Raw genomic sequence first — 17989 nt, 5'->3', positions numbered from 1 at the left:
ACACAGACTCAAATTTTAATTAAATACATGAATTTGAATTTCCGTAGGGATTAATAAAGTATTTTTTAAATCTTTTATCTTATCTGGTGCTATTACTAGTAATACCATTACTATTACAAATAGCAACCACTGTTAATTATAAAGCTATCAGTATAGTAGTTCAACGAACAGATGGTATATACATCACAAATCTTTTCCTGTCTGTAAAAGTAATTGAGGTTATATATTGCATCACCCTGTTTGAGACACATATATACAGCATAACCTTACCAAAAAAAAAAAAAAAGCTCCTCCAAGAGAGTGAGTGTGTGCACACCAAAGAAGGAGTGTACAAGGGGATTTCTATGGGCTGGGCTTTTTATCACATTATAGGATTCAGTTCCAGCTGCCTGAGTTCATTACAGTGAAAAAAAGGAATGGTGAGAAGGGGGAGAAAAAGAGTAGAAATGGCTCATATAAACCATCAGTGCTCCAAAGGGAAACAAAAAAACCTCTCACTTCTGCAACATTTGAAGCTCTTCATCATCTAATCTATCTTAGCATTACCAGCATTTTCCCAGCTGCCATTCTTTCACTCTCATAGCCTTCCCTTCCATCCTTCATCCTTCCATCTGTTAGTGGTTAGAAGAAACATGCTCCCTTCAGGGCCAGGAACCTGGAGTATTTCCTGCTTTGCCAGAGAGTCAGTGGGGGTGGTGGTGGTGTGTGTGTGTGGTGGTGGTGGGGGTGGGGGGCTTGAGGAGGAGGAACAGAGAGGCACTGAGCCTGAGCAGGAAACCCACACTGAGAAAGAGAAACAGAGAGACGGTGAGAGACGGAGAGAGGGAGGGGGAAAAGAGGAGGACGTTGAATGAAGGCCTCGTGAGCATACATCTGGCTTTGATTAGCCAGAGAGAGAGGGTGATGGTGAGAGAGGAGACAGAGGGGCTTTTATTTTTGGCACTGTTTAAGATATAGTGTGATTGACCTAATTTTTTCTCCTCCATCCTTTTTTGATTTTCCCTTATTTCATCCCAGTTCATACACATTTCAAATATCTGGAACCAACTTTTAGTAATCTGCTGTCTCTGCAGACAAAGCAGCAAGAAAGCAATTTAAAGCGCTGCTCATTTTGTATTTTCTTTCGCCCCCCAGAGTCACATTTGTTTCATTTGCACAAGAAGATCAACTCAAATATGCACAAGTACAAATATACATATAGACTCACACTGCATGCTGCCTGCATTTCTGGTCAGCTCTAAACTACTCCAAAAATTACCCAATAGGTTGTCTGTGCAGCAACTTTTTATGACCCATAGTTATGTTTTATTCTGACCTCCAGCAGCTGCAGTATTTATGATGGAGGCAAAGGAGGAAGTCAGGTTATGTAGTATAAAGAGCGACAAAGTCCTTACTGGGATGAAGTCAGGGTGGATGGATGGGTCAGCAGAACACAATACTCAGTAATTTGACACAGGAGACAACTGTTTCTTTTCACCATGATGGTCTATTATTGTAACGATGATGATGAAGGTCCTCTAACCCTAAGGAAGTATGTAATTTAACCTAAACAATCTTTCCCTAAACCATGTCAAGTTATTTTGTACCGAAAACTAACAAACTGTGACTGTCTTCTGAGGTATTTTAAGAGGAGGACCCACAACTACCTAACAAAACGTATCTCTTAATATGCAATTTCATGATATTTAGCCATAGATCAAGTCACAAATGTAAAGATGCTCTAGAAAACTTTGAATTATATCAGCCCAAAGTGTCAAAGAATATGCATAACTTCACTATCACTGTCTTCTTCCTTTGAGCTTTAGAGCATGGCAGTTGCTCAGCCAGTGCTGGTTTTGGTGTAAAAGGTGTATTACCTTCTGCAGTTAAGCTGCTGCTTCCTCTCATTTTTGGATTTTGCTGATAAGTTTCTATTCCCTCTGACTGAGAACATATGAAGCCTGAGTTTGAAAAAAGATCTAATCTTGGTCTTTACCAGCATGTTGCTTTGTATAGACTGAAGCAGTTGAGTCTGTTGTTTAGTCTAGCATTAATATAAAAACAGCCTGAGGGAACGACACAACCATCAGAATAGACAAAGAATGAAAGAGACAAAAAAGACACACAAACTGAGTTTGGCTCAATGTTAGCATAGTTTCACCAATCCCTGGGCAATGTCAACCAACCTCTGACAGCTTCTCCCCAGAGATCCCTCCCCCCGAGCTTTAAATTAAGCTCAGATGAATGTGAGACAGAGCGAGAGAAGGTAATATATATCACAAATAACAGCTGCCCAGCACTCATGAAATATAGGCACATTTCAGGCTTGAGGTCAGCAACACTAGCTGCAGTATTATTGCTTCATATAGTCAGATGTCAGATAATGTGAATCTTTATCTCTGAAGATTTGGCATTTCAGTAACACACAGCCTCTCTGTCTCCATGTATAGGGAGTGTTTGGGATTTCTGCTGACTCTGGAGATATTGACATGTAGTGGGAAAAGTAAAGAATATAATGTCAGCAAAGTTGAAAAAGGCTGACTGTGTTCATAACCTAAACCTAGCCCTTAATAAAAAAAATGTGCCTCTGGATCACTTTACTGCTCTGACATTGAATGAATTTTTAGTCTCTGTTTTTTCTGATGGATGTTTTTAACATGATAACAACTGCACTTGTTCAACATTTGATGTTGATGAGAGGTCTAGACTCATTTATAGACACAAATGATCAAAAATTAAAGAGAAAACTTAGATAAAGTGTACATGAAAGAAATGGTTCTCAAAGTATTATTCCAGCTCAAACACATTTTTTTCAGAGGGTTTTCAGCAGAATGAGAAACAGTTTAACTTCACGGTTCTATATTTTTTGGACTGATATCTTGGCTAGCCACATAGACCAAGTCACTAAATAACAAACATTTTACTGAACTTATTGGGAAAGTGTGGATTTAGTAACCTGTGGTTAATGGGTATTGGGGACTCAACACATCCCTGTTCCTCACTACAGGGGTACATGTCATACTGGTGTTGTGGGGCTCTGGTTCCCTCTAAAGGCTAGGTGCTGTAAACACATGGCCTCTCTAGGTCACATGCTGGCTAAATTGGCAGCGAGACCTGTCACTGCAAAAGTCATTTGAGTAAAAAGATACTTCTGGTGCATTATTGCAGTGTTGCTCATCTGAAGCTGTTTAAACAAATCTTTAAATAATCACAGATTCAATTCAGAAGCAGTTTAAAATAACTAGTTGGATGTGACTTTATGTCTTGATTTCCCATAATAGTATTGTGGTACTCTTTGGTGTGTGGGCATTTGCATGTGAACTATAGGGTAAGGATGTATGTTTGTTAGTGTTATTAATGAACACTGTACACTCAGGGTTTAGTTGTCTTTCCACTGCTGTAATAGCAAGCAAGGAGGAGACCGTGATACACTTCAGCTTGAAAATTGATGGAATCTATTTGTGTTTTGTATTTTACAATCCTTTCTGTGAGTCTTCTCACTGTAGAGGCATTCATATTCTTTGCATCCACATTGAAATAAACACAACTTTATTGTAGTACCATAGCCATCCAGACGAGGAAAGGTGCATATATACTCTCCAGCCACTTTATCAGGTACACCTTGCTATTAGTGGGTTGGGCCCCCTTTTGCCTTCAGAACTGCCTTAATTCTTCGTGACATAGATTCAACAAGGTGCTGGATACATTCCTCCAAGATTTTGGTCCATATTGACATGATAGCATCACACAGTTGCTGCAGATTTGTCAGCTGCACATCCATGATGCGAATCTCCTGTTCCAGCACATCCTTAAGGTGCTCTATTGGATTAAGATCTGGTGACTGTGGAAGCCATTTGAGTCATGATCAAGAAACCAGTTTGAGATGACTTGAGCTTTGTGACATGGTGCATTTTCCTGCTAAGCAGCCATCAGAAGATGGGTACACTGTGGTCATAAAGGGATGGACACGGTCAACAACAATACTCAGGTAGTCTGTGGTGTTTAAACAATGCTCAGTTGGTACTAAGGGGCCCAAAGTGTGCCAAGAAAATATACCCCACACCATTACACCACCACCACCAACCTGAACCGCTGATACAAGGTAGGATTGATCTATGTTTTCGTGTTGTTCTCCTCTGGCCTCTGGCATCAACAAGGCATTTTCTTCCAGAGAACTGCCACTCACTGGATATTTTCTCTTTTTTGGACCATTCTCTGTAAACCGTAGAGATGGTTGTACAGGAAAATCCCAGTAGATCAGCAGTTTCTAAAATACTCAGGCCAGCTTGCCTGGCACCAACAACCATGCCCCATTCAAAGTCACTTAAATCACCTTTCTTCTCCATTCTGATAAAGTAGGTCAACTTGACCATGCTGCCTTGTGATTGTGATGGCTGATTAGTATATGCATTAACAAGCAGTTGAACAGGTGTATCTAATAAAGTGGCTGGTGAGTATATGTCTAGAGCTCGGTCTATATCGCCATAGTTGATAAGAATTAGACAAAAGCATAATACAAATGTTCTACATAGTTTTCTTCTCTTTATGCTTCTCACACTAGTAGCTAGTACATAGTATAGCCAGTTATTATCTTCTATTATATAATTGTTGATATATCCACAGTTTTTCTGCAAAAATGGATATCACCTAATCATTGTAAATGTTTACATTGAGTCTGTTATTCAAGTAATCACTATGACATTGGTTAATATTGTGACTTCCTTAAATGAATTTTAATACATAAGACATTTTTGAAGAGTGTCTTGAAATGGTCTAAATTTCGTTACAGAGGATTTTATTCCTTGACATAAAATACTGAATTATTTGGTCTATCAAGACATAAACACATTGGTCAGCCCTTTGCAAATGATATCAAATATATCACGACTTCTCTTTTTTATAGTCACAGCCATACCAGACATGTTGGGCCTTAACCAGGCTATGACACTAATGTTTAGTAAACTGGCCTTGGTTTTCATTAATCACATGTTTATTTGCTGTGGGATGAGAGCAGTGTCACACAGGGATAAATTCACCCTGAGAATCCTGGAGGTTCTTCTCTGATTACCCTCACTCCACAGTCAGATGCAGGAGCAGCAAAGTGCAGCAGTTAAACACTGATTATTTTAAGCTTCATATTAATTTTTTGAAACTGACCTTATTTCATCTTCACTTTACTCAACCTTCCCAGTTTGGTTCTCTTTTACTGGGATTAGTGTTCATTCATGCACTGGTTACACATTTGAATAGTTACACATGCAGTTCAGGTGAACTGCAGTAGTATCAGTCCATATTGGTTGTACTCGTTCAGCTCTTCAGACAGGGTGGGGCCGCCTCTGGTGGGGTTGGAGAGGCAGGTGGGGTCAGCCGGGAGAGGGACAATTGACTCTGGGACGGTCCAATAGAAAACTTCCTGGCAACTGAGCTGAGACAATGAAATTGGAGAGAATATATAAAATCTGCAAACCCTCATGAAATGAAATTACATTTTTAAATCTAATTTAATTTAAAATTTAATTTTAAATCTCATTGTTAATTTCACTACAAAGCTCTAGTTTTTATTGCACTGACATCTTAAAGTTCCCTAATAGTGAAAAACAGTTCAATAAAGTGGTAACAATTAATAAAGTCATGGTTAAAAATGTCTCTGGAGTATGTGTGTATTTCCGGTAACTCTTCACCCTCACCCTTCGTCCGTCCTCATGTCCTCCTGCTGCTCTCTATCCACAGATCCCTCTGTGTGATCTGCACTGCTGTCCTCCTCCTCTTCTTCCAAGTTGTTGCTCATGAGGCAACGTGGCGGCCAGCGCAGCTCTCTGCTCTGCAGCTCACTGTGCTCTGTGGGCTCCACAACAATAGAGGGGAGACGCTCCCTCCTGTAGAGAAAGTCTTCAGGATAGGAGCTGGAATCTGACTCTTCATTCATGTTGGCCTCTGGAAAGATCTGGACCAGGAAGGATATCAATAGGTTACATTCTTTCTTTTTTTCACTCAAAATAAAATATAGTTTTAAAAAGCAAAAATAAAACAAGTGGAAAATTATTGGACAGAGATACAATCATTAAAACAAATCAGTCATCTAGAGTGATGGTATTTAAAAAAAGGCAAAATAAGGATAAGGAAGGTCAGCGCACTGCATCATGTAAAATGCACAGAGCAAAGATGACAGTTGTACCTGGTAGGTTCTGCTTCCCCTTCTCTGAACTGAACTCTCCTCCATCTGAGATTCAACTTGACTGAGAATGGTGCTCATACTGCAAGCAGAAACGCAACATGTGTTGGTTCAATTTGGGTCAATTTGGTCTGAGGCATTTATATTATCCAACCTCATCACTGGCCTGAATTGAATTTCACCAGGACAGAGTTTACAATGAATTAAATTCAAGGTTTCAGCAATGACCTAAAGCTACAAAAGAAATTAATCTGCTGATCCACATAATGCAAACCAATAACTTTAAATTGACCTCAAAATACAAATTATATGGAGCTGAGAGATGTGGTCAGGGTTACATGAGATCTACTGTTCTGACCACATGTAGGGATTAACACAGGTTTACATACTGCACGAAAAATAAATATCTTCATGTAAACCCAGACTGGTTAGTTAAATTAATTTACAGTACAGTGTGAACACCTCCATTCAATAAAACAAATGAAATACAGATTATTTTAATTAAATTAAAAATATAGACAAAATTTAGAATATAAAAGCTAAACAAACAGGCCTAATGTGGTCCAAACATTGCAGATTTTCCAAACAGATTTTACACCCGTTGCCATAAATAATGACTACAGGAATGACTTCAGCAAACCCTGGGTTTGTCACAGTATTTTGTCTTTGCTCACAGAATTGACAGTTTTGTACTGGGGTCACTGGGGCAGAATTTGAGCTCTACAGTTTGATGTGAGGGCTGCTGGTAGATTTTTTATTCAGATGTCAGTGTATATATACAATATAAACACATGCTGTACACTCATTAATATGTACCTATACCTAATTGTAAGTCATAAAATGTATCTAAGTCAAAAGATTTTGTTGTACTGAAGTGGATTGACAATTACCCATACAAAGGGAAACAAGAAAATCTACTCTGCATCATTAACCACCCTGTAGCTCCCTCATAAACTATTTGAATAAAAAATCTACAGTCCCAGCTCAGGTCAGAAGGTATTATCTACACAGTTTAAAACCTTTTAAGCTATCAAACAGGTTTACCTTAGCAATTTCTCATTTATCTCCCCTGCGCTGTCACCACTGGATGGAGGTATGTGTTACTATATGTTTCACTGATATTTGTTCCAATGCAAAAAACAAGTTCAGGGTTGAGAGGGGAGCCAGCAACGTAAGAGTTTCTCCTGCTCTGTTAATCTGCAGGCATAAGCACTTAATGACATAACAGGCTTGAACAAATGACCCCTCAATTCCAGAGATGGGGGAAGGGTGAGAGATAAGAAAAAGACAGCTCGAGGTAAGATCATAAGTATCAAAGCATTAAGAGAATACTTCTCTTCTTCCAGTAAAACTGATTGCCCAGATGATTAGTTACTTGTTAAATGATAACAAAAAGACCAGCCATTACATTTTATGACTTACAATTAGGTATAGGTACATATTAATGAGTGTACAGCATATGTTTATATTGTATATATACACTGACATCTGAATAAAAAATCTATGGGGAAAGAATACATGGGTAATTTCAATGTTTGTGTTTGCTAGTCTCCAATCACCAAATTTAACTGAACCTGACATGAACTGACATGATATTTATCACTGGCTATCAGTATGTTATAGAAATTCTGCTTCATAGTCTCAAACTTCAAATTCAGGTCAGACAAACCTCTTGAATCAGTTATCTGGTTATCTTGTAGAAACTGCCCTCATTTCTATCATGGTACTCTGAGAATATATTATGACACACTTAATTTCTCACAGCTATGGAAGGTAGTTACATTGTACAAAACTTATGTTTAAAGTATTTCAAGTTTTTTTGTCATGTAGTTTACCTGTGTGAGGCAGGAATACAGCTCATCTTTACAGGGACCAAAGACGGCAAGGATCAAAACAAGGAATTCCAAATGTCTTCTTTTTAAAAAATGGCTGAGAAACTGGACTCTTCCTGTTGAAAGTTGGACACTCTGTGCTGTCAGTCTCGTTAGTTTTCACATTCAGCCCTCCCGCTTCATTTCTACTTCACTTCAATGTCTGGTTCAGTGACGCACACGGTGCTGCACATTCAGACTGACGTGCAAACCTGCTTTACAAGCTGACAGGCTTAGTGTCTCCTTTAATTACAAACAAAGCCTTGATGTAACATGTGAGCGTGCAGCGTCACGGGGCCGTGTATATACAAATTAGCAGATGAGCTGTCCAGCCTGTACACATTCATCACATTCTGGAGATTATTTTACATCATGATTAATGCCAGAGGCTTTCCCTTAAACAACTCAAACAATTCATCATTCAGCATTGTTGCTAATGTCATGGCAGGCTAACTGCATGATAATCAAAGAATATTGTGGGCAGTATGTTTCCACTCAACAGGTTTAGCAAGTTAGCTCGTGTCTTTCTGTGATATTCTGAGATTAGTTTTATAGATTTTAGTTTCCATGAGAGAGAGGCTAATGTAAAGCAGACAGTTCAGCAGTGACTGGGAACTCAAGATGACAGTTATTTTTGTGTACCTATACACTTTATCAGTTTGTCAAATTATACAGCACCTGAGGTGTTCCCTTGTTGCTGCTGCAGCCACAGGACTCAATTTCAAGTCTAAATAGCATGATGTGGGGCAGTTCTTTTGTCTGCACCATAACCATCAACTTCTACATAGAATACATGAATAGGCAGCAACAAGGAGTGTATTCACCATCTACACTGTGTAGTCTGACCAAGAACTGGTTTCATAAATGAACCATTATCTAGTCATCTTTAAATGTCATTACTTTGATTATGTGTCCCTCCTTAAAAATATGAAGTTAACGTTGTTCTCAATATTAATAATATATTTATATTATAAATCTTTAGATATAATATGCTATTATGACATTTGACTAACTCTTTAGATTATAACTCACAACAAAGTACAGTGAAATTACTCCAGAGCAAGAGGAACAAGATGTGAAGTTATTATTTTAGTTACTGAGTACCTGTTCTATTACTATTACAGGGTATGATCATAAAACTGAGCAAAAATCTGGACATTTTAGGGAAGATGGAGCAATGACTTCTGCATTCTTCTCAAATGTCAAACAAATGTCATTATATTCGCAGGGAGTGCTATATTATAAAGATGAAGCCAAACTCTTTCTATAGGGCAAAAAAAAAAAAAAAAAAAGAATCCAGAGATATCCCTTTTAGGTTCTTGCAAGAATCTGGATCCTATCTGGAGATTTTTTGATGTGACATCTTACAATGCTGTGATCACAGTATGTTTATTGTATGTGCCAATATTGTATGGGCCAGAACCTATACTACAACATTGGATGGCATCTGCATCTCTTGTTCTATCACACCAACAGGGGGCAGTATTTAATTAAATATAAAAGTGCACCACTTTGGAACACGAACTTCCACTTGGTTGAAACCTCATCCAAACCTCCTGTGTTTAAAAGACAATTAAAAGAGGCATTAATAAGCAGCCAGATAGGAATCAGGTAAGTCTAACTGTGTTTTTTTATATTGTATTTCTGTTTGGTGGATTTATTTGTATACTGCATATATTGTGTTTTTTGCCATTTCTTTTGACTGGTTTTCTAATTCTCGATACATTTCATTCATCTCGATACATTTTTCTCTGTCATTATTTATACATAAGCCAGATTTCTTACCTCATCTGCACATCCACTTCATAAAAAAAACAAAACAAAACAAAACAAAACAAAACAAAACAAAACAAAACAAAACAAAACAAAACAAAACAAAACAAAACAAAACAAAACAAAACAAAACAAAACAAACTATATACAATGTAGTTGTAATGTTTTAAAATAAATCAAAATCATCAAAATGACCAACAAACAGACAAACTACATTGTTCCTTTTGAATTTTAAAATAACCTCTGGGTACATGTGTGCATTTACTTCAGAACAAAGATCCAGGGGACAGGGTAATGTCATGGACATGACCAGCCTCTGAAGACTGTCTCAGCTGTTGTCCACCTCACCAGCAAACTTGATGTATCACGTGGTCCTCTTGATGGTTTATCCACAAGTAAAGATGTAAGATGTACATGTGGTCACTTCAATCAATTCATTTTGAACTGTAAAGTCAGGAAGGGATGACTCCATGTGATACATTTTTTTCTTTGGTCATTGCAGATAATGTTATCACTCTCATGTGATAAAACACAAAACATGCACTCATGCTTGCTGTATTCTCTATGCTCCACTTAAAGAAAAACATAATCACAATCATGTGGAGGTGTGGCACTTCAGTTTGACACAGGAAGTGCAGTTTAAACAGCTATGAAAGGGAGAGATTAAGTTTAAGGCGGTTCTGTGTGGCAGCTGTGCTGTATTTATAAAGAGAGAAGAGGAAGGAGGCAGTTCACAGGAAAAGTCAAAACAGAAGTTGAGGAGGAGAAAGAGAACCAGGGGAAGAGAGTAGACACACAGAGAGCTTCTGACACTGGAACAGAGGAGGAACGAGACACAGAGAATAAGCGGATGAACAGACAAACAAAGAGTTTGGATTTTCAAAACCAGTCAGCTGGTCAAGAGGAAACAATCTCTGCTGCATCCTTGAAAAGAGGGAGTGAGGGGGACATGACATGCGGAGGACTGAGGGGGGTGACAGAGGGGAGAGAAGGATGACACAGCAGGGATAAAAAATAATCAAGGAATCTAAAAAAGTACTTGGAATGGTTGACAAAAGATTTGCACATTAGCAACAGCAAGTACTGATTCAGGTCAGTGGATCCTGTTTGCTTTGTCACAGGGAAAAGGAAAAGAAAAGCAAACAAGGACAGGTAATAAAAAAAAAGAATTAGTTGTAGATTGAATTATTTCAGAGCATGTACATGCTTCTCTTTTAGGACTCACTGTTGTAGTAGAATATTTGTAGTACTTTGAGAAGAGGGAGTGGGGAGAGACGGACAGAGAGAGTCAAACACCAAAAAAGGTCTTGAGTCAGAGCTGGAGGAACTGCAGGTTTGACAGATGCTGCACAGCCATGGGAAGCCACAGGGAGAGAAAAACAAGGGGAGAGACAGAGGAAGACGGACAGAGAGTGGAGGAAAGAGGCTTATAAAGACAACAAGAAGAGAAAAAAAAGTGACTGTAAACTAGAAGTGAGAGGAAGAAGAGGGAACATTACCTGTCAAAAGGGGATGTTAGAATAGAAAACACACTTTTGTACAGAGCAGGTATAAAGAAAAGGCAGGTCAGGAGGGGCAGGGGGTGGGGTTAGGTGGTGATCCAGAAAGAGATCCAAAAAGTGACTGTGCATGTCTGTGTGGGGCACAGCCAAAAAAAGAGAGTGAGGGTGGGCTGTTACTGTAAATGTGATTCCCAAGAGACCAACCAGAGTACTGTAAACCAAGAGGAAAAAGAAGATCCAGCTTGTCTCAATGTAAATTCAACACCCCATGGACACCAGGATTTCACTGCAACTCTAAAGCAAACACACACCTCACCCATTGGGCGTCATGTCAACTGCCCCTGGCCTTGGTGCACCTGACCTGGCCGAGGGCCCCAAGACCACAGGACCTGTTGGGCTCCAGACCCTGTTGGACCTGCTGGTGGGCGTTTACCAGGAGTTCTACTCCTCACCCTTTGCAAGGGAAAAGTATGTCTCTGGTTTCCTGCAGTGGGGTGAGTGTTTTACTCTTATTTCTCTCTCTCTCTCTCTCTCTCTCTCTCTCTCTCTCTCTCAATATGCTGACCTAAATTACTCATCCTGCGACTGACAGGACATGTTGCCTGGCAACAACATTGTTTCGTCTCACCACACATAACACAATGTGTGACTAAACAACTAGTTTGTTTGTGCTGTTCAAGAGCTCTATTCCTGGGTAGTAAAAGTTAAATTATTATTTAACTCAAGTCACTAATGCCAAGATGTGTGACTTAGCAACCATTTTGTTTAGTTGTTCAAAAAATGGGGCCAGTTTTACAAAGATATTTTAGACTGCTCTGTAGTCATAGGCCAGTCTCAGTTTTGCTTTTCAGTCTATACAGACATTGTAGGCCATGAAGGCTGAACCCAAATGAGATAGTCTGTCATAAGCTTGTGCCTACCCTTAACATGACATCACAAAGCGTGGCTCCTGCAGTGTGGTAACGTGTTACTCAGTGACGAATTACTGTAATATTACTTTCCCCAGTAACGAGTAGTGTAAGGGATTACAATTTCTAAAACAGTAATAATATTCCCGCTACTAATCCTATCAGCATTGCATTACCAGAATGTGATTTGTTTTTTGGCCTCCATAAGATAAGAAATAGTGTATTTATTCATATAGGGAAATTGACAATTGTCCACTAGTTCATTCATTTATTTAGTTAAGTTAAGATTGAGTCGGTGACATTATTCGCTGCCTTTGTCTGAGTTGTTAAATAGTCTGATAGCAGTGGGAACAAAGGATTTCCTGAACTGCTCAGTCCTGCAGTGCAGCGAGGCAATGGCTGCTGCTGTGGTTGCTTCTCTGTCCAGCAAGGATGCTGTGGAGAGGGTGGTTGGAATTGTCCAAGATTGCCTGCATGTTACAGTGCATGTGTCTCTCCAAAAGTCTTCAGTGAGTCCAGACTCCTGCCAACCAGCTTATCCAGTCTCTTTGTGTTTTTATGTGACATGCTGCTGCTCCAACAGCATAAAACAGGACACTCGCCACCACTGACTGATAAAACATGTGCAGCATTTCATTGCAAATGTCAAATTACCTGAGCCTCCTGAGGAAAAAGAGCTGGCTCTGCCCCTTCCTGTTGATGGTGTCCAGACATTCCTGTCCAGGTGCACACCTAGGTATTTATAAGTGTTCACCACCTCAATGTCCTTCCCTCAAACATTGACTGGCTAAAGGGTGGGCCTGGACCTGCAAAAGTCCATGACCACCTCCTTGGTCTTGGAGGTGTTCATAAGGAAGCAGTTCTTGTCACTCCATTCACTGAAGGACGATGTCAGATCCCTGTACTCTCCTTCCTGCCCACACAGTATCTGTGTCATCCGAGTATTTCTGGGTGTGGCAAGGGTTGTATTTAAAGTTTGCTGTGCACAGGATGAACATGAACAGAGGCAGAACAGTCGCCTGTGAGGCCCACTGTCCCTGAGACACAGTAACCAGCCTGACGTACTGTGGTCGTCTTGTGAGGTAATCCACAATCCAGGGCCTGAAGGAGGGATCCACTCCCATCCTTTCTATCTTGTCCTTGAGAATGGGGGATCAGATGGTGTTAAATGCACTTGAAAAATCAAAGAACATAATCCTCACATAACTACCTGGGCCAGATGGAGCATGTACAGGACAGCGTCATCCACTCCACTATGTTCCTTGTAAGCAAACTGTAGGGAGTCTAGTGCGTGTTCAACATGTGGCCTCAGAAGGTGGAGAAGCAGCTGCTCCAGGGTCATGTTGTGTGATGTGAGGGCCACCAGTCTATAGTCATTTATCTCCTACTTTAGGTACCAAAACAAGACATGATGTTTTCAACAGGACCGGGACCTGTTTGCAGACTTAGGTTGTAGGTCTTCTGGAGAGGTTTAGCCAGCTGAGCTGCACATTCCTTGAGCAGCCTCGGGCACACACCACTGCCTTTCCAGGACATAGCCTCTTGAGCTCCGCCCTCACCTCATCCACTGTAAGGGGCAGGAGACTTAATCCCAGTGAGGAAGTTGCAGCTGCAGCTGTGTGAAGGAGATGTCGTAAGAGAAGACGCAGCTGAAGCAGTGGGCAAACCTGTTGTAGAACCAGTTGAACACACTGGCCCTATCCAAATCACCTTAAGTTGCCTGTCTGGTCCTCTCTTTTTAGCCAGTTATGGTCCTCATCCCCTTCCACACCTCTCTAGTGTTACTGTGCTGCAGCTTCCTCGCGACTTTCCTTTTGTAATGCTCCTTCGCCTGCTTTTATCTCCTCATCAGCTCATGTTGCACACATCTATGCTTCTCCCTGTCTCCAACACTGAAGGCCACCTTTTTCTGGTTGTGGAGGGTCTTGATGCTACTGGTAATGCAGGGTTTGTCGTTTGGAAAGCAGCATACAGTTCTTGTTGGTATAACAGTGTCCATACAGATCTTAATGTAATCTGTGGTGCAGTCAACCATTCTGTCAAGATCAGTGTCCTTGCTTTTATGATTTTCCTGTGACACCAACAGTACATTCCAATCTGTGCACTCAAAACAGTCCCTTAGAGACTCTCTGGCATCTGGGGTCCAGTTCCTAGGTAGGCTATCTTATGATGACATCATTCTGCTGATGTTCTGGATAGCAAAGATGCGCTTTTTGCAGCTGCTAGTTGTCTGAAGTTCAAACTCCGATAGCTGCTAGATGAGAGATGAGGGCAGTGTTGTACTCCCGCAGAGGCACACAATGTGTCAATGTGTCCACAATGCCAGCCAGCAATGATGAAATTGACCTTTATGCATATGGACTACTTGAGGTCAGGGAGGCATGAGGTTGAGACTCTGAACCAGTTCTCAAATGTCCAAAACATTTACATAAAGTACAACACTCCAACCCCTTCTAGCTCACCCAAGGAGTGACTTTTTTATTTAGGAGGTTTGGTGCTCACCACGACAAGGAAAAGACTGTCTGATAAGATAAGATAAGATAAGATAAGATAAGATAAGATAAGATAAGATAAGATAAGATAAGATAAGATCGCCTTAATTAGTCCCACAGTGGGGAAATTCACAGTGTTACAGCAGCAAAGTGGCAGTGCAGAGAACAGGAAAGCTGCAGAAACTGCAATAACAGATATTTAGAATGATAAATAATAACAATATAATAATGTACTAGATATACAAATAGATACAAAAAATTACATATGTACACCAACAGTAGCAAATGCATGAGGTTGTTACAGTTGGAGTTGTCCGTTTCTGGTGTGTGTGTGGTTACTGAGCACAGTGTTGGTTGTAAAGTTGTAAAGTCTGACAGCAGCTGGAAGGAAAGACTTGCGATATCTCTCCTTCACACACCTTGGGTGTAGCAGCCTGTCACTGAAGGAGCTGCTCAGTGCTGTCAGAGTGTCCTGCATGGGGTGGGAGGTGTTCTCCAACAGGGATGATAGCTTTGCCACCATTCTCCTGTCGCCCACTACCTCCACTGAGTCCAAGGGGCATCCCAGGAAAGAGCTGGCCTTCCTGATCAGCCTGTTGAGTCTCTTCCTGTCAGCAGTGGAGATGCTGCTGCCCCAGCAGACCACACCATAAAAGATGGCTGATGCCACCACAGAGTCTTAAAAGGTCTTCAGGAGTGCCCCTTGCACCCCAAAAGACCTGAGTCTCCGTAGCAGACTAGCCGTTGCTAGAGCTGTTGTAGCCGTTGCAGACTAGCCGCGGTTAGCTCGTCCATCTTACTGGGGAGCGATCTTACATTCCCCATGATGATGGAGAACTGGTTTGTAACGTCTCCTCCTGGCACGTCGACTTCCCCGTCTCTTCCTCCTCCTCAGGTCGCAGGGAATGTCGGGTCTCTCCTCGGGTAACACCGCTGTGTTACGGAGTGCCATCAGCTGTTCCCTGGTGTAAACAATGGAGCCATGGCTGCATGCCGGGTCTCCGGACAGGGACGTAAACAGAGAAAAAGACAACAGTAGAGCGGTCAGTACAACCACCGCAAGATTATGCGTGTCCATAGTGGGCGAATAAGACAAACTGACCGTTGATCAAAAATACAAATAAAAGAACATGTTAGCTTTGAGAAACTGTGATATAACTTTTCACTCTTTTTACACATTTATTGGCTTTGTGAATTGTGTATTAATCAGCAAGACTAGGTCAAAACCTAGTATATGGTTGGGCCTACGATGGTCAAATTCTGATTTTAAAACAATGTTGTCTGACAAATTCACCAGACACAGACTGAGTGGTGATTTTAGCTGCATTTACAATCACTCAGAGAGAAAGTTAGAAGAGGCAGAATATCTGTCTGATTGTGTCTCTCACACAGCTCACAGCCTTTATTTACTTCAACTTCAGAAATACTAGAGCCAGCTTTTAACTGCCTCTGTTTGATATGTAGAATTGGTCATGGTGGTAATTTAGTACACCTTGTTTTCAGTCGCTCCTGTTTGCCTGTTTAAAGTTACTGTAATACATGATTTATATAAAAGCTCTCTAGCGTTTCAGTGTACAGAAACCCTTTATTTCTTAACAGGGCTTTTATTGCTTGTGCTGCAGTTAGCATATTGTCTCATTTCCTGTTGCTGGTGTTTCTGTTGTTTACATGTTATTCAAATCTGCTTTGTGGCAGTTAGCAATGACTTCTCTCTCTCCCTTCCTCTCTCCTGCTCTCTCTGCTTTGGTGTGTCTTATGTCCGCTATCCCTCTACCTCCTTTATTAATAATGAAACATATAATGAAAGTGGTTTATTTGGTGTAATGGAGGCAAGGCTCAGTGTAGGGTAATTGCTCCTCCTCTTCCCTGCAAATGTACTCAAAGTACAAAGCAAGTAAATGAGTAAATGCTACCACATTAACATTTTTAAAGGGGGAAGGAGAGGATGTTAAAACATGTTATACGGTGATAATGATGATATATGATAAAGCTATTTAATTACAGAACATTTTTAGGCTGCCAGGTTTATATGTAGGCATATACGTTAGTTTCCGGGTGAGAACAGCACTGACAACCAATAATTCCCAGTCAGCACTTTGCAGTGTGTACATATAACTGATAATTACAATAGGTAGTTATACCAGGAACATCTAGCTAAAACTAATGCAGGCTAATACAGTTCTGCAATTAATTGTCCTTCATGAAGGTTATAATGTTACATTTTTATTTAAATAGTTTTAGAAAGGTGTTGATTCAACTGTGTGATCATTTTGGAGGATGTAGTGTGTGGTGCCGTTGAGCTGTAATGCATTATAAAGAAATGTTTTTTTTATTTAGCCTGCCGTCATTGATATAAATTGGGTGCACAAAAGAATAAAAATGCCTAGACACTAAAGCAGGTGTCCATAGACTTTATGTAGCAGTAGTTTTATGTTTATGTTATTGGGCTTCTTGATTACTAATGATTGGTATCGGGAACCACTCATCTAAACCCACACCAGATTCCATTTAAAGACACACACAAGGTCGACATTTTTCAGTGATTTACAGTGCTATGAAAGCACTCTGCACTACGGCTCTAACATGAGCCTCACAGGTTTGGGTACAGGAAGTGAAGAGCATTTGAGAGGTCAAACTGAGCAACCACACAGACCTGCCTTAGTAACCTCTCTGTTGTGACCCAGAATACATGTGCTCAAAAGCAACAGGATACCACTACAAGGTCACAAAAGTCAACACTGCTGACTCTCTGCTACTCCTGGTGAACCTCTCAGAGGCTTTTAAACTGGTGTTGTGTCACAAAGTTTGCATGACTCATGAAGGATATATGCTATAGACACACTTGTGGATAATAATACACACAAATTAGAGGAGAATACATCACTTCTTAAATGTCATGGTTATTTCAGAGGGTGTCTTCCTACTGTCCTAACATTTTTTTTAATCAATTATGAACAATTACACACACACGTGCACACACCCACCCACACACACACACACACACACACACACACACACACACACACACACACACACATAAATGTGGTCCAATATATTCTTGGCTCTGGGGGCAGTGAACATGTGTCCCCAGTAATGAGACCTTCCAAATTTAACCAGCCCATGTGTCCAGGACTGTGGATCCGGTGTCAAAATGATCTGTGATGAAGCAGTTTTCTAGGTTTAGCTGAACTGAGTTTAACTGCTTCTGCCAAAGGCTCACAGAGGCATAAAAGTCACGAGTAAATTATGCTTTAAAGTTACATGTCTTCTTACTCCTCCTCCTTAACACAGA

General features: G+C 40.5%; 2 protein-coding genes across 7 annotated transcripts in view; one reads left to right on the top strand and one right to left on the bottom strand.

Moving 5' to 3' along the window:
• Positions 1-3414: 3414 nt before the first annotated feature.
• LOC139608067 (protein LBH) lies at positions 3415-8603 on the bottom strand. 2 transcript variants are annotated; one of them, XM_071461522.1, is made up of 4 exons: positions 7987-8603; positions 6155-6233; positions 5667-5923; positions 3415-5399 (listed from the first exon to the last, which is right to left on the bottom strand). In XM_071461522.1, exons 1-4 carry the CDS (start codon positions 8010-8012, stop codon positions 5243-5245), a joined length of 519 nt encoding a protein of 172 aa, XP_071317623.1. In that variant the 5' UTR covers positions 8013-8603; the 3' UTR covers positions 3415-5242. The 2 variants fall into 2 exon arrangements, with proteins under 2 accessions (XP_071317623.1, XP_071317624.1); XM_071461523.1 differs by having other exon boundaries at positions 3415-5404; positions 7987-8596.
• A 1935-nt stretch (positions 8604-10538) lies between these two features.
• Positions 10539-17989, top strand: part of LOC139607775 (myotonin-protein kinase) — a 28407-nt gene continuing 20956 nt past the window's right edge. For 3 of the 5 annotated variants that reach the window (XM_071460968.1, XM_071460966.1, XM_071460967.1), the window contains exon 1: positions 10539-11791. In XM_071460968.1, coding sequence (XP_071317069.1) covers positions 11626-11791 — 166 coding nt within the window. In that variant the 5' untranslated portion in view covers positions 10539-11625. Of the gene's footprint in view, positions 11792-15164; positions 15741-17989 lie in introns of those variants that run through there. The other 2 variants (XM_071460965.1, XM_071460970.1) reach the window with 2 other exon arrangements.

This window comes from Trachinotus anak, unplaced genomic scaffold, assembly GCF_046630095.1.
Source record: "Trachinotus anak isolate AG129_WGS33_773 ecotype Australia unplaced genomic scaffold, CSIRO_AGI_Tana_v1 ptg000024l, whole genome shotgun sequence".
Taxonomy (NCBI): Eukaryota; Metazoa; Chordata; class Actinopteri; order Carangiformes; family Carangidae; genus Trachinotus; species Trachinotus anak.
The sequence above is the reverse complement of the archived record's forward strand: the minus strand, read 5'-3'. Positions and strand labels throughout refer to the sequence as shown.